This window comes from Melanotaenia boesemani, chromosome 5 (assembly GCF_017639745.1).
Source record: "Melanotaenia boesemani isolate fMelBoe1 chromosome 5, fMelBoe1.pri, whole genome shotgun sequence".
Taxonomy (NCBI): Eukaryota; Metazoa; Chordata; class Actinopteri; order Atheriniformes; family Melanotaeniidae; genus Melanotaenia; species Melanotaenia boesemani.
Genome location: NC_055686.1, coordinates 23,699,350 through 23,716,581, shown reverse-complemented (window position 1 = coordinate 23,716,581; position 17,232 = coordinate 23,699,350). Strand labels below are relative to the sequence as shown.

At 37.4% G+C, this 17,232-nt stretch overlaps 1 protein-coding gene across 1 annotated transcript; it reads right to left on the bottom strand.

Moving 5' to 3' along the window:
- Positions 1-1,833: 1,833 nt before the first annotated feature.
- On the bottom strand, positions 1,834-16,107 carry mmp14a (matrix metallopeptidase 14a (membrane-inserted)). The gene is made up of 10 exons (XM_041986039.1): positions 15,643-16,107; positions 8,131-8,279; positions 7,420-7,542; positions 6,989-7,296; positions 6,721-6,882; positions 6,364-6,494; positions 5,972-6,110; positions 5,711-5,861; positions 4,000-4,115; positions 1,834-3,833 (listed from the first exon to the last, which is right to left on the bottom strand). The coding sequence occupies exons 1-10, from the start codon at positions 15,724-15,726 to the stop codon at positions 3,523-3,525; spliced, it is 1,674 nt and encodes a 557-aa protein (XP_041841973.1). The 5' UTR covers positions 15,727-16,107; the 3' UTR covers positions 1,834-3,522.
- Between the last annotated feature and the right edge of the window lie 1,125 nt (positions 16,108-17,232).

Here is a 17,232-nt window from a genome sequence, read left to right as displayed (position 1 = left end):
TTTTAAAGCTCTTAGACAGTCATGCAATTACAAGTGGAGACACTTAAAGGTGTTAATGTGAGCACATACTGCTGAAATGTCTCATTTAAAAACACATTACTTACATGAAAATAAAGTTCTCATGAAACTAAATTGTAATCTTATACCTATCAGGGTTTGGCCAGGTATGTTTTTACAGTTTTAATTTTTTTGCCTTGAACTTGTGAGTGATCCTGGTTGCTGTAGTTTACTGATACACTGACAGTTTGTAAAGAGTTAACACAGACAGGAATGAAGAGAAGGGGGAGGACAGGGCAAAGAAAGAGAGAGCAAAAACAGACCATAGATACTTGTGGGGAGAGAAGGAGTGGTTTGAGACCAAAGCCTCATAAAAAGAACAATTTTGCAGTGGGTGAGGAATTAAGAAAGGGAGGAGAGGCAGGCTGCAAAGGGACAAGCTAAGGGAAAAATATCCCCAAAGCTGTAACTTCTCTCATCTCACCTGCTCTTTCTTACTTTTTCTACTTTTTTCTTCTCATATAAATGATCTTTTCATGATTTTATTATGACGATGAATTTAGTAAGGAAACATAGCCAGAGCATAAATTTTTACATAGTCAGGGCCTATTCACACATAAGTTAAACATATACACTTGCAGGCTACAGCTGGGTTTACCCAAGAAGCAAATATGTTTCAAGAATACCAGATGCTCCGCTGGAACGTATTTCTCTGAAAAATGTGAGCATTCCATCACTTTTTCCAGCTCGTTCCTCAACACATGACTGTTGGCTCCGTGTCCAAAAACAACCAGTAGTGTAACTGTATCCAGACTGCTTCTCTCTGGCTCTAAAACATCTGAGAACTGCAGCTAGCTAACTAATTATCCTCTAAAGATGATGCTGTTGGTGCCTGTTGTCTATTTATCTGATAGCAGGGATTTATAAAAACCACCCAGACAGTTTTCATGGACATCGATGGAGAATTATAGGAAAAGTAAAGAAGACAAAGGACAAAACCATTAGATTTTCTCTGCTCTTAAAATGCTGTTGTACCATTCTGATCTATTCAAACCTAGTACTTTGTTTAAGAAGAAGAAGAAAAAAAACTGACCTATGGCTTTTGCTCAACACTTTAAACTGAAAAAATAAAGAAATAATAAATGAGATGAAGTACAGGAAGAATTAGTCCTCTCCAGCTTCATTGCTTGGACTGATAATAATTAGTCCTATAATGTGGTTACTGTAATCACTGCTCTGAAAAGGGAAACATTTTGAAACAAAAAGAGATGGAAAACTTTCCTCAGCTGAGAGTACAGCATGCAAAACTTGCAGATGTCGATTTGGCTGCAGCTCATGTGGAAAGTGGAAGTGGAGGAGAATGATGTAATCCTCCTAAACTTTGTTTTTTCAAAAGCATTTGCACTGAAGAAATGACAGCAAAACACTTCTTAAAATTTCAGTTCCAAATCTGTTATTGTTCATTTACCACTTTGTCTTCAGGCGTGCAATTAGCAGACAGTAAACGATGCTTTATGAGCATCAAATCTGGCATTTCCTGCAGAAACTTGACATCTAACCCAAGTTTCCACCCAGGTTTGTTTCCCTGTTAATATCAAATATTTCTGTCTTCAAACTGTGACATAATTCCATCTTGTCTGAAAAGTATTTTTATTTTACTTTATTGAGAGAGAATTCGGCTCATCCTCCACTGAAGGTGATGTAAAAAGAAGAAAAATCTTATAGCTTCATATAGCATGAGTGTGTTTAATGAATACGTTATGAAAGAATGGGGAAAATGTTTGTAGAAAATAGTTTAATCTCACTTTATCTAGTGAAATACAAAACAGAGAGGAAAAAATCTCATTCTATTTTATTGATAAGATCATCATTATAAATATCATTACCATTATCATTGTTATTGACTAAATCAGTTTATCTTCAGTTCTAATTGGTGTAAAAAATAAAAATTAATGAGCACCATCTGTGTCAAAATTCATAAATAGCATGCTTGTTATTCTGTGCCAACATCCAAGTGATTTGGGGTATTTCACAAGAAGCAGAAACTCCCTGAACTCACATTAATCTGAGACTAATCACAACACGCTGAATGTAAACGTGTTCATTTCATCATTGTCATGTTATGCCTCTGTCCAGCAGGACTCCAAATGACAACATATAAAGGAAAACAAGTTACTATAACTTTTCCAAGACAACAATAATAACAATAATCATACTTATAATAACAATTTTCCCTAAAAGGGTAACAATTGAAAATTGCACCATATTGTTTTATATTGTATTAACACAGTCGGACAATTAGCTCTACTCATGTTTAAGAATAATGAAATGGAGTCTTTGAAAACATTAAAGTTTGTGAGTTAAAAAAAAACCACATATAAAAAATTATTTTCCATCTGACTGCTTGCACTGAGTCCCTTTTGTAAGTTTGAGTGTTTTAAGTTTTAATTAAGTAAAATATGTGCAGATATAATGAAGGACTCCTGAACCTGAAGGGGCATCTTTGTTGTTTTTATAGATGTTTTGATCAAATTGTAGTTGGCAAGACAATCAGCAGGAAATTGCCTCCAGCGTCCTCATGTGAAGCCTGACGGACAGACAGAAGTAGTACTAACGCTGCACCTAGTGGATGTGCTGTAAGACACAGCTTCATTAAATCAGTTTACAGGTCATCAAAAGCAATAACTGAACATCTTTAACTTTCATACGAGGGAATCTTCTTAAAGCCCCAATGCCAAAGCAATACTTATTTCAATACTTAAGTTTTTTTTTCCTTTCTTTTAAAGAAATATAATTATTTTCATACAAAATTCAAAAGGTAACTGTCAACAGGAAAGCTTTGTTGTGTTTTTAGGTCTAACACTGAAAATATAAAACTTAATCTAACTGTATTTAGTGAATAAAAACTTATTCCTATACACACCTTTTAGTGGTAGAGATGAGTCAACAACTTGGCATAATGGATTTAAGAGGAAATGTGTTAAACCAAAGAATTTCCAACTCTAAAAAAAAATCCCAATGATGGTAATTCAGAGGAAAAAAAATATTAAAAGAGACCATTTGAGTAAAAATAAAAGAGAAAGTTGTATTTCAGATGAAAAGTGAATCAGACAGCAGTTCAGCTGGAGTCGTCCAGTTAGAGGAGAGGATGATTTTAATACCCGGGACGTGAGAGGGGAGACGTGGGAGGATGATGGGTCTTCGTATATTTCCCTTCTTTACTGTGGATATGTTCTTAATTTCTGAACTCAAACAGTACATGTAAATAGTTAACATACAAATATAATTTTCCTGATTTCATTTTCAAAGGCCTTTCTGTTTTTTTTTTTCCTTTCAAGGCACTTACAAACCACTCAACATTTCACCCCCCATTCTATCCCACATTTCTTTGGTCTTCCCTGCAGTTCTTCTTTTCTCTTCTTCCACAGCTCTTAGTTTCAATCTTCATCTGGCCCTTGTTCCTTCAAACTCTCCCCTTTTCTGTCTGTCCCTCTGTGGCAGTCTGTCAGTCACCAGTTGGTCTGTCTACACCTTGTCCAGCAGCGATCTCTGACAGTAAAGGAGACGTCGAGGCGTGCCGTACTTCCTAAAGAACAAAAGCACTCCCAGAGTGGTCACCACGAGCACCAGGAGGAGGAGAGGAATTACCACGGCCACTGCCCCAGAGCCGCCCTCTGATTCGTGGATAATGATCACCTCTTTCCGACCCTTCTTTGGCTCCTCGCTATCACAGCCCATCCAGTCACGGAGCACAGACTTTGGGTAGCCAGACTCCACCTTCATGTACTGGTTGTTGAACTTCCAGTACTTATTGGCTTTATAGAAATAAGTGTAAGCTGAAAAGGAAAGATTGAAAAGTTAGTTTCATGGCTTTTTCCTGTTTAAGAGGAGTTTCAAAGCACAGCATTAGCTGACACTCAACTTCAATTTCTGATTATTTTATTGTCTGTCATTTATTATTTAAACTTTCAAACCATATTAAGATAAAAAAAAGAAACTTACAGCTATCTTCACTCATGATGGCAGCCTTGATGTTATCTGGAACTCCATTCCAGGTGCTGATGGGCTTCGGATAATCACTGTCCACTCTGCGAGTTTGCTCGTTGAAACGGTAATATCTTCAGGTGGCGGCAAGATCAATATAAAAGAAAGACATTTTTATTTTTAAAAACAAAGAAACAGTTTAGGGGATTAATTGTGCAAACCAAAACTATGTTTGGCACATGAATCAGTTTTGGGACTATATGGGTTTTAAAGACGTAATCTGTACTAGCCAAGATGTAAATTACAGCCATCTAAATAACTTCACTGTCATCATTTCTTTCCTAGAGACAATGGTGGTAGCTGGAGACACAAATGACCTATCTGCCCTTTTGTGTTGTCTTCACATTGACCTTTTGTCCTCCTGGGTCAAATTGACCCAGTCTGTTTGACTAATTAAAAAGCATGTGGTACAAAATAATGGCCAAAAACTTTTATTTTACCTTGTTAGCCAACTTGTTTCCAATACATTAATATCTATTAAACATTTATTTTTGTAATTTATGGTATAATTTACCCCATTTCCCCAAATTCTGAGTAAGAGGCAGCTAAAATCTTTCATTATTTTCACCATTGTTTTGATTAGAGGCACAAATGTTGATAGAATATTACAGGTATTACAGGTAGATGTCAAAGTTTAGTCAGAAGACTGTTTTGAAACCATTTCAAAATTTTTTTTAAATAGTCACACCTTTTGTCCTCTTGGGTCAAATTGACCCAGTCTTTTTAATTTTTATTTGTTTTATAAAGCATGAAATATAAAATTATTACAGACTTTTGTGTTACACCCTTTAGCCAACTTGTTTTAACAAGTTGACTAAACAACACGTTATAACAATTTAACATTTATTTATGTTATGTATCTGATAACAGACCTCATTTATGTGGAATTATACCTCATTATGGAATAAAAACAGCATGAATTTTTTACTAATCTTGACAATAGTTATAATTATATGTAGATGCATTTTGGCAGACTGGTGTATACCACAGATATCGTCAGGATACTGTTTTGTAATATTGTTTTAAATAAATGGCAGCACATAGTCACATCTGTTTTCCTCTGGGGTCTAATTGACCTGTGTAGTTGACCACTGAACATGAGGTAGGATCAATCATATTTGTAGTAAAATTTTCTTAAGATGCATTTTGATCAACAGCACCAAGAACTTAATTGCTTAGTTTTTTTCTTTTGTTTTTCTGAAATACTATTTTAGCCTTGTGTCTGTTTATGGTTCAGGGTAGATTAGACAAATTATGCCAACTCCACCCTGTCTGTTCCTGCTGAAGACTCAGCACTGCCATGCTGAGCCTACAGTAAAACCAGGAAGTCAGTTTTCTTGACACAATTAGAGCAAGCGCCCATTTTAGAAGTTCCCAGACCATGGCAGACTGCTATCCTCCCTATCTATGCTGTGTCATCTTGGTAGAAATTCAAATGATAATATCTCGAAGAGCATAGGGAAATGGGAACGAAATTATATCTGCATGAATGATTTTGATGCTTCACAGACTTTTTGGCAGGATATAAAATATTATTAGAAAGGTGAGAGATAAATCATCATTCAGCTGTCTAGCATATTTTTAACAAGTAAAACACATTTTGAACAAGCTGCCACACAGATTTCTGGGCAAATAAGAGCTGTAACCCCTGAAAAAAGAAAGGACTCACTCAGCTCCTCTGAAGAAGAATGTTTGTCCCGTTGGAGTGTAGAAGAGAGCAGCATCGATCTTATCTGTGGGTAGACTGGTGCCCAGGTCTCTCAGGGTTCTAGGAGAATCTTTGTCCATGGAGGACTCACTAAAAATCCAGTACCTGTCACCTGGACACAAATATGGAAAGGATGGAAATTAGAAACAAAAGGATTGGAGACAAAAAACAGAAAGTGATGACCTCCAAACTGCTTCCTGTTTGAGCCCATGTAAAACATACCCTTGAAGAAGACAAACTTCCCATCATCTCTTTCATAGGCTGCATTGAGGTTTGAAGGCAGGCCTTTCCAGAAGTGACCGATGGGCATTGGGTAGCCAGGCAACACCTTGTTGTTACGCACACGCCAAAACCACTTGTCCTGCAAGTACAAATGACAAGATTTACCTAAATGTGTTCCACTTGATCATTTCAGTTGGTAAAATATGATGACTTGCTTATTTCCTTATTTATATTTTTGGTCATCTCATATTTTAGGTTTTGATACATAAAAATCAAAACCCTATTACATGTTAATGCCACAATTAACACAAAAAGAGGTTTGGAAGCCTGGAGGTTTAACACAAAACAGAAAGAACAGAAGTTGGTGTTTAAGAAAACAGTGTTTCTTGTACCTTAAAGACAAACTTTTCTCCTCTGAGGGTGGCAATGGTGTCAAAGTGTCCCTCACATATATCTGGACCATTGTCCGGTTTGGGACGAGGAGGAGCAGGAGGAGGAGGAGGGGGTGCTCCGGACTTTTCGCCTGTGGTCAGGGTTTTGAGACAGAGAAGTGAAAAATGCTTAATTTGCAGGAAGATCACATAGCATGTTTTTAAGATCAGATTTAGTTTGAGGAAACACTTCCTCTTTCTAATTATTAATAGTACCAGTTATTATTTTTAGATCCTGTGTGAAAAGACATCACTGGAATCATTAATCTGTTGACCAAGGAGTTGTTTTTGTATTATTATTGTTGTGAAACAACCCACCATAAATAGCCTGGATGCCTCTGCGGTCATCATCAGGAAGCTGGAAGTTTTCGGTGTCGAACCATTGGTAGAATGGGGCCATGATGGCTGAAGGGTTATTGGAGTGCTCCAGACCCAGTGCATGACCTAACTCATGGACTGCTACCAGGAAAACATCATTACCTTCAGAGGGAGAAAGACAATGTGACGTTGAGGGGTAAAAACAGAAGTAAAACATGCAGTTTGTCTTCACTCCACTCATCCTCTGTTGGACTTGACATCCACTTACCTCCCTGATCTTCGTTTCCAGTTGTCCATGGTTCATCAAGGTCAAAGTGGGTGTCTCCTCCAATACCACTACCGGGAAAATAAGCATGGGCCAGAAACCCACCCTCGCCGTCAAATGGTGTGCTGTCACCATGGAAGCCTTGTGAAAAGGACAGCATGATGTCTGCATACTTGTCAACTTTGCCTTTGATTTGGCTAAAGGGGATTTCTCGGAAGGTGAGAGGGATAACGCTCTCCCACACCTTGAAGGCCTTTCGGATGGCATCGAATGTGGCTCTTTCACCCACCTTAGGGGTGTAGTTCTCTATGCTGTAGTGGAAAACCAGAGGAGAGAGAATGGACTCAAAATAACAAATTAAGCAAATATAGATCTGTGTATGTACTTCATGGCTCAAGAAAATGCAGAACAGAAAAGTGTGCATGTATTCTGACCTGAAGGTCACCTCAGATTTTTCCCACTTCAGACCCTGTATGGCATATCTCTTCCTCCTCAGGTTGGTTTTCAGCTCTGGGCCAAACTTGTCAGCAACACCACATCGCGGCCGTCTCATTGCTCTGGCAACAGAAAGTAATACTCTCAGTTTTCAGTTTTAACTGGCTCTCAAATATACTTTTAGAAATCCAATCTTTCCCCCTTGAAATCTGTAATTCCATAAATGTAATTCCATAAATGTAAAACCAACTTACAGGCCTAGTTATGTAACTAATTTACAGGTACATTAGTTTAGTTTGTGGGTCTACTAGTTCACAAAAATCAAACAAACAAAAATACTTGTTTGTTCTCTGCACCTCTGCTCAGTTTCAATTTGTCTCCAGCCTATTTAAGGCCCTCCAAAAGTCCCACTTTTCGCTTATTAGTCAGCTGACTATAAAAAGTGGTTATGTGTTGGATAGCTCTTCCTTTTTTACTTATGGTGTACCAAGAAAAAAAGCCTAGACCACAAACATTTTAAGCAATTCAGGACTAGTGTCCAGTGTGACAGAGAATAACTCCCTTTAGCTTTATCTTGGCAGCGTTTTACATCTTCTACATGCACATAAAGTTATCCAACTTTGAAAGTAAAGGTAAAACACCCCAGAACATAATATAACTCATTATTGTCCCAGTGTAAAAACAAGAAGTTGTACGTGAGTAGGACTCACTCTAAAGTGTTCGTATCAATCGAACCGGTGACAGTCAGTCCATAAAATCTCTGCATGGCCTCTATTGCTGTTTCGATGGACTTAGGTGAGCGGATGGCCTGGGCTCGAACATCACCTGGAGGCAGGTAACCATACTGCTGCAGCCACGCCTGAGCAAACGAGACAACAACATTAAGAATTAATTCAAAGTTATTTGTGCTTCTTTAGATATTGATTAGGATATGGAGTAAAAATCATTGTCTTTTACACTTAGAAGCTAGTTTATAGGCAAGCTATAAATAAAATCAACCAGTGTCAGCTTTTTACAATCTGTTTAAATATTCTTTTAGTTCACTAAGAGAAAGCTGAAAATCTGCTGTAAAAACATCTTTTTTTCCCATAAAGCTTACAGACCATTCAGATGCTGATGCATACGCACTGACCAAAGAAACCAAAGCCAAGATAATTTTTACTATTATTCATTAAAAACAAAAAACAAAAAATATATCTTACACTTCACAAATAATTTAAAATATATAAATATATAAATATAAGTATTCTTTTGTAATATTTTAATATAACTTGTTTTGGTACAGATATATTAGGTATTTTGGATGTTGTAAATGGTTATTTCTAACACATGAATTTTTAATCACAGACATAGTTTTCTATTCTGATACAATTTAAAAACAAACAAAATAGATTACCAAGAAAATGTATCTTACAGATTTATACAATTTTGTTAAACATAAAATAAGGAATTGGCAACACTTCCAGCACAAACAACAACAAAACACACCATATAATATGACTGTCTACAACATGTTTCATCTAATAAAACCTAGTGGGACATGTTGACATCTTCATATACATCCCTATAATTTAATTAAACCTGACAAACTCACAAAATGACCAAATAAAACAAAATTTTAATCTAATTCCTGACAGACAATAATATTGTTAATAATAAGGTATTTATAGTTTTCCAATGTATCACCAGTATTTAATGTTTCTGTTTTTGTTTCTTTTTTAAAGTCTGGTTTTAGTCAGTCTGGCCAGAAGCAACATAAAGTCATCCTGAAACATTACAAATATCTTAGTCAACAAAAAAGACGGGACTGGGACTTGTACAAGCCTGTGGGTGTTTGTCTGCTCCCAGTCAATTTCCAGAGTTTGTCTGGACTTGCTTCTCTGAGCTCAGATGTAAAACACACACTTCATGGCGATAGATACAAAGGTGTTTGTGTGTATCTGAATGGGTTCTTGTGCACCAAGCTGACTTCTTAACCTTCTCCTGCTACCGTAGCCAACGCATACTGAGGTAACTCAGGATGCTAAATTTATTTTCTTCTCTTCTTGTGACTGTGAAAATTATCCCATTTACTGACTCTTAAAACCAACACCAAATCCTCAAAAGTCAGTGTGATTTATGCTGAGCTTGTTAGGGTAAACTTTGTTGTGGTCTCATATGGTGGCATGAGAGAAAACCGAGAGCCAAATAAAACACAATCTAAAAACACTGATGTCATTTTAGTTAGGATGACCCAGAACTCTGTCTAGACAATTGCAGCCAATGACAACTGGCAGTTGTAATCCTGGAAAAAAAAAGTAAAGTTTCAGCAACATTTAAGTTCCTCAAAGCATGACCTTGAGCTCTCCCTGGCACCATCTAGGTCTGTCGTCCTCATTGCTGTCTGTCCTTATGTCAACCAAAACCACCACTATTTATCTTTGCACATGAAAGGCTAACCTTTTCTTTCCACTGTATGCTGCTGGTGGTCTAACACTGGACCAAGACACTGTTAGAGGAGCAGTTGACATTATGTGAGACAGGTTTGCAAGTTCTGCCAGTACATAGTTAGCTTATTATAAGAATATGAAGTGGAGAGAAAGCTGGCTTTTTCTATCTTTTCTACAATCCTAAAGCCTCTCAAATGAACTTGTTATATCTAGTTTTACTTTATCTACATAGCTTAAAAATTAAACATGTTTTTAACAGAGGCTAGATGTGGATAGGTCTAATCTTGCAAATATTTAGTTAGCTTAGAGGTATTGATTTGTTGGCACTCTACAAAGACTAGGCCAGTTGTTTCCACATCTGTGTTAAGTATTAAGCTTTATAGCAACTAAGCTGGCTTTTTGGAGTGGCAGAAGAGCAAATGTATCTTTAAGTATGTTTCTAATTTTGACTTAGCACACGTTTGAATCTCCACCATAAATGAAGTCATGGAATTACCCCACATTCCTTCTTTAGCATCATCTAAACCTCAGATATCTCTGTTATTCCACCATATGATCTGGTTTTCTCTTGGGCCTTGCCTCTAAAAAGAAGGGTAAAGCAGGGGGAGGGATGGAAATCTAGCAATTCAGCCCAACTACCTTGCCATGCTGTACACAACTTGTGCACACACAGCCACTGTTAGTCATGTGGTGGGCAGTCAGGCCAGAGAACAAGGTTCACTTATGATGAGCTGCAGAGAGGCACCTTATCCCCCTTCTCTCCATTTCTGCATGTCCAGTGTGACTAGTTCTTCAAGATTTGTCCAGATTATTTAAGCGTCCTGTAAATCTAATTCATCCACTGACTCAAGTAAGTTTACTTTCTGTACCTCTGGACTGACTGCTCCTAGTGTGTCCTGTGGCTCCAGTGTGGTGAAACGTCTGCCTCTATAAAAACACCCCCCCACACTGTCAAGACCTCCACTTCTCTCCACTAGTCCCAAACTTCTCCACACACCACCACCTCCGGTTGGCACATCAGCTATCCCTGCATGCACCCCTCTTCCCTGGAACTCCCAGCAGCCAACATCAAAACTTCTATTTATTGAGACTTGTACATGGCTGGTATTGTTGGCTCGTTAGCGTGCTACACAGCCATGTGTGGTCAAAGGGCTGACTGCTGGTTTGGTAAACACAACCCTGGGACTTACAGTGACATGCGGTCTAGATGTATATTTCAGGGAACCAGCCAATATGATGTAACATTGGTGCAGGAAGTTGCTCTGATGAAGCTGTGTAATGTATGGATTAGGTGACCTTACTCTGACCTTAACATGCAGAGTGGAAAAATCTATCTATCTATCTATCTATCTATCTATCTATCTATCTATCTATCTATCTATCTATCTATCTATCTATCTATCTATCTATCTATCTATCTATCTATCTATCTATCTATCTATCTATCTATCTATCTATCTATCCATCTTGAGTGTCAGCTAGGTAGCAAGCTAACTATTAAGCTAGCTAGCTTTTGGTTGTTAGTTATTTTCATTTCATTTTTACTTTCTGATGTTCACATCCAAGTTGCCCAATTCCCCATCTTTTCTGTAGTCTTCCAAGCCATTTCTAATGTTTGTTTTCTAGATTTTTTTTCTCTCATCTTTTCCTTTTATCAAAGAGTAAATATTATAATTACAATTGAGGATTTTAACTGTCTTTAAAGTCTTGTTTTGGTTGATCTTCTGTTATTCATTATAACTCAACTTGACCAAATGGACCAATGGCCTATGGTTGCCTGAAGACTTTTACCCTTCCCATAGACAAGTAGCATGATCTTAAGACACCAACATTTTGAAAACTTACGTTACCAACTTGTAGTTTTAATGGCCAAAACTGAGCTCTTTCTGGTCACTGTGCAATAAGTTTTTCTGTTCTATAGCACAACCTTGCTAAGAAATCACAAGTTGAAACAGGTTTGTGACCACAATGCTGTACAGTTTACGTTATCTCCCTGTGGGTTATCACCTATCATGAGACATAGGTGCCTGCTATTTTCACACACAATTGCTCACATTTGTGTGAGACTGTTCTCGGATGCACAAAAAAACCCCCCAAAAAACCAAAAACCACAAGTTCCTTAGTTATAGACGAGATGGCAAAAACAAATCCACATACATTTATAGTTCCTGTGGTAGAAAACAAAAGGAAGACATTTCAAGTCATCAGAAAACTGCTGTAGAAAGCATTAAAATGAATATTTTCTATTTAAGATATACTAGATGACTAAGAATAAAGATGAGTAGATGGCTGTGAACTGGTATGAGCTCTGCCTTTATATGGCAATAAAAGGCTAATACTTGATAATGCTAGCTAATGCACGCTTGAAAAGGTTAGGGATTGGAATAGAGCATCAAGGATGGCAGAGAATGATTGAAAGCATTTATTTATATTAGAGTGAGAGGTAAAAGCATTAGAAGAATAGTGGGCAGAGGAAGAGGGGTTAGGAGTATGGCTGTATTTAAATTATAAAGCTTGAGTCAGTTGTTCCTCTTGTCTGTGCCAATGGAAAAAACAGAGTGGCTCATGAGTGGCTGAATTTCAGTTTACCTTCATTTCTTGGTGTCCCTGACCTATTTAGCACTCACACCAACATCATGTGATATGTTTTCAGCTTTTTTTCTTCCTCATCCAACAGACGAAATAAAAAAAAGAAATTTTACTTGTGAAACTTTGGAAAACTGAAAAAACCTTATGTCCTTTCACTAAAGTATTCCATTTATGCATAATTTAGAAAAACTTGAGTATTTCTCTGATTCCATTTTATACTTCTCAACAATGTTTTGAACAAAATATGACCTTAAACTTTTAGAAGCTTATGACAAATATAATTATTAGAAATATTGGGGGAATAGCTATAACTGGGGGTTCACTATTAGAAAGTAAACTCAATGCATCACAGCAAAGAGCTGCTTGATACTACTTTATAATACATCTTGTGTAAACTGTATTAATACTTATTATTATTGCTAGTGGAAACTAATGTTTTGTCAAGTTGCAATAATACTATTTGGAAGCTTATTTGTGCTCTTTAAAGATCCCTTTAATTTGATAAAGACTATAATTGATTATGTACATTTTGCTAAAAGATGACCAAAAACAAACAAAAACTAAAAAGTTAAAATAAAAACTCAAAGGTTAAACATTTCCAGGTTCCTGGTAGAAACATATAAACTGTTTTAGTCCCTGAAGTCAGATTTCCAGTTGCAACCTCAAAATTCAACATGGGTGCCACTAGCATAAACAGTGGTGACAGATGTAGTGATAAACAATCAGTTTCTGTCTAATTCTGTCACACACATAATATTCTGCAACATATATCAATGAAAATGTGTCTGTGTTCGTATGGCCAAAATACAGAATACTGTGTTGTTACCAGCTTGTATTGCTATCAGTAGTTAGCCTGGTCAGTGAACACAACAATGAGCAAATCCCACAGGTTTCCTGACTTCCATGGAGTAACCTTATATGTGCTGTTATTCCCAAGTTCAGTCTTTCAAGGTCAATGGTATGCAGCAACAATAATTAGAAACAAAAAAGAAGTTGTACCTGGCTAGCCCCAGCCACAAAGTTCCCGAACTTTCAGAAAGTACCCCTTTGCAAAGCCTTTATATTTGTTTAACTTATTTAGTTAAATAGAGTTCCTCTAAAGCAGTGTCTCCCAAACTTTTTCTGCAGGGCCCCCTTTTCATTGACCAGGAGGCGTTCCAAGCATTTACGTCAGAATTTGTTTCAGCACATCTGGAAATTAACCTCAGACTAATCTAACCAGCTGAGCACCTGCAATCCACAGCTGTAGGAATTAAATGTTTGATAAGATCATTGAAAAAAAGCCTTTTAAGCATGTACTTCTGCATCCCTTGATCTGATGGCAGACGTTTTCTCTTTGATGTTCACTACCAGGCTGGATTATTTTCTGACAAACAGTACAAAGATAAGTCTCTCTTACATTTAATCAGTGTCCCTCTAAGACAGATCCAGCTGTTTGTGCTGCCATTTCATAAATGAGAGTCCCTGTACGTCAAGTCAGCATGAAGCAGCACTTAAGCCGCATTTTACTTTGATGCTAAATCACCAGAACTCCACTTAAAAATTAATTAAACCCACATGTGTTCTGACCAGAGCTGCAACCTGCTGCTGGGATCGTGGAACACATGTCTACAAAGGGCAAAAAGAAATCTCCTAAATTTTTGTAGCCAGATATGGACAGTTCCTGTTGTAGTTGTTTTCATTGCTGCCCACTTCCTTCACTCATAAGGTCCACCAAAGCATTTTAGTTAAGCTGAGAAAGGTTAGACAAAGAGAAAAAAGGACTAAATAAAAACAGATGCTGGGGGCAAGTTCAGGAAAAGCTGTTTAATTTTCTGAGAATTGTGAAAGTAATTTCTTTCTTGGTGGGGCCTCTCTTGTCCCTCATTATACATTAAGTGGGATCAGTCTGTCAGAGTGAAATCAGAGAGGGATGTTCTTATGTTAAGCAACACTGATAAACCACAAAATTCCCCTGTAACAGCATTTATGTCACTTACTCGTGATTTTGTCTTTGCCTTTCCCATCAGCCAACATCCAGTTTAGTCTACTTTGTCCTAACACAGACAGGTCTATCTTATGATCACAGGTTTCATATGGTGATGGAGCCATGAACCCATAATTACAGATTATCTTCCTTCTGCATCAACACTGACTGGTGTGTCACACAGGAGTTCCTTAACCTGTATCACAGACAACACATTCACTAATCTGATGTTATCATTATCATCGGTTATACAGAGCTGCAGTGATGTTAGAGATGCCATTCTTCAGCTGTTTTAAACCAACACTGACCTAAATTGTACTGTTTTCTCCTTTTGTTTACAGACATTCATCACTATGTCAGTGTTCACCATGGGAGGGCAGCTGCCTCCGGCCTCTTGTAAACTGTCTGACTTATCCACCTCGTCTGGCTTGTCTCACACGCCAGCAACTTGCGGTCAGTGACTAAGGTCTTCTCTGGCTCCTTTGTGCATCATGTGTCTGCCCAGAACTACAACACAGAATGTCAATTTAAGCTACTTTTATGAGCTACAAGTGGTGAATTCTGTCTTTTTGAGGGAAACAGCTCACATCTGGCCATGGCTGATTACATTACTGATCATACATTAAAAGCCTTTTCTCCTCCTAATTCTTTTGTTTGTTGTGAAGTAGAAACTTTTAGGGAAGATGGGAGAGAAAATCTAACACAAAACATCTGGATTTTGCTTCAGTAAATCATCTACAATATTGCACAAGACAGAATATGCATAGGAGTGTCAATCAACTGGAAAATCCAGTGTTGATACTGAGTGCTTCATGTTCAGTTTGTTGTAAAGGCAGACCATCTTCATAGCCTGCTGTTTGCACAGTTTATGCAGGCAGATGAAACCCATTAACCCCCCCCCCTAACACCACCACTACCCCCTTTTTTTCTAGGAACAAAGCAGCTCAGCTGAGGTTTCTGAACTGTGCTATGCCCCTGCATGGCTGGATTACCCCCTCCTCTTTCTCAAACTACAGAAGCAGGCTCATGATATTTAAATTAAAAAAGGGGGAAAATGGTTCAGGATTTATGGAAGAAAAAAAACGTATGAAGGAAATCCCTTGCTGCAAGAAGAAAGAAATGCACAAATCAGAGTGACATCATAAAACTAAAGCTCGTTGTTGTCATGATTATAGACTGAAACATTAATAAACAGTGTTTAAAATAAATACGTCCTTTTTACCCCCAGTGTTACTGACCTCAGCTTGCAGTACATTTGCAGTGACGGAGTTGAAGTAAAAGCAGCAGAGACCGCAGGCCAGGCTGAGCAGCTGCGGCAGCATTCTGGTATCTGCAAACCACCTCCCCAAAAAAGTTCAGAAATTCTCAGCGCAAATCCGTCTTCACAGTCAACGACGAAAAAAATAAAAATAATAAAAAAAAATAAAATAAAATAAGAAAGAAAAGAGAATAAAAAAAAGAAAAAGAAAACAAAATGACTAGAGAGTAGTATACTACTATACTTTTTCCCGTCTCCACATGGAAACTTGGCGCACCGATCACCTTCTCCGCACAAAAGCGACTCCACTGGAGTCAAGCCTGAATAAAAACAAACAAAAACAGCTCACAGAGCGCTGTAAACATACAGTAACTGTAACTTCATATTTTAGCTTCCGTGTCCCTTGGTTGGATTGTGTGCAGCGTTTGAAGACGTGGGGAGAGAGGAGACAGAGAGACAGATTTTCCTGAAGGTCCTCCTCCACATGTGCGCACGTCATTTTATTCACCGCTGCGCGCGGACATAAACCATGTTTACAGCTTTAATGTTTACTCTGGTGACTGCAGGAGTACTTATGAAAGATATCACAATTTGATGTTAATATTGATATGTATTTAAATTTAGACTAATAGCCTTTTCATTGGTGGAAACTCTGGAATTTTATTTTAGAATGGCTTTTCTTCATTATGGATCATATTTCAATCAAGAAGCTAATGGGGAAAAACAAACAAACAAACAAAAAGAAAACAAAGGGCCCATGGGCACCAAAGGACTCTCATTAGTACCAAAGATGAAGCCTAAAAGTAGATAAAATCAGCACCAATTACACTAATAATATTTGATGTTTTTGAGTCTCCATTCATTGCAGCTGGTTCTAATCATTTTGCAACTTCTTTATTTTTTGGGTGTAATTTCCTGTCTCTACAATGAGTTTTGTGTCTGTTTGTGGCCAGTTTATAAATTTTTGTGAGTGTAATGCGTCTCATATTGATCACAGAAATTTAAAACAAACAAACAAACAAACAAACATCAAAAATATAATCCAAGTCTGAGCACATATTAAGCTCAGTGATTCACGCCACAGAGTACACTAATTTGTATACTTCACATCTGTAATGTATTTTTACATATGTGGGGGGAAGGGGTGGTATTTTTTACATTGTATTTACTTTTGAACATGCTAGAATATTGGACAACCAACACAGACTTAATGTGCAAAAGGCTTTAATAGCTCTCTTCCCCACACAATAGTATGGTAACACTATCATAACAGTGATAGCACAGTTTTTTAAAAATAATTTTCTCTAGTATTTTGCCATTTGAAAATGAGATGATATTGGTAAGTGTCTCAGCTTTCCTTAAGATATATCACACCGGTAGACAAATACTGTCTATGCAATGATTTCAAATTATTCATAGAAAATGTCATAAATATAGAAAGATGTAGGCTGGGTGCTATCAACAAGCAAGTCCCATGACATCATTGTGAAAGTGGTTGTTTGCTTTGGTGAACTGGAAGCAGCCCATAATTGGTAAAGTGTACTAAGAAGCGGAAGTTAAAAAATGTTGA

Bases quoted from the DNA above. Each gene is read 5' to 3' on its own strand.
- mmp14a (XM_041986039.1), bottom strand. From the start codon at position 15,726: ATGCTGCCGCAGCTGCTCAGCCTGGCCTGCGGTCTCTGCTGCTTTTAC. The intron at 6,111-6,363 runs GTACAAGAAACA...TTGTACTTGCAG, and splicing joins GAGAAAAGTTTGTCTTTAAG to GACAAGTGGTTTTGGCGTGT. The intron at 5,862-5,971 runs GTATGTTTTACA...ATTTGTGTCCAG, and splicing joins GAAGTTTGTCTTCTTCAAGG to GTGACAGGTACTGGATTTTT.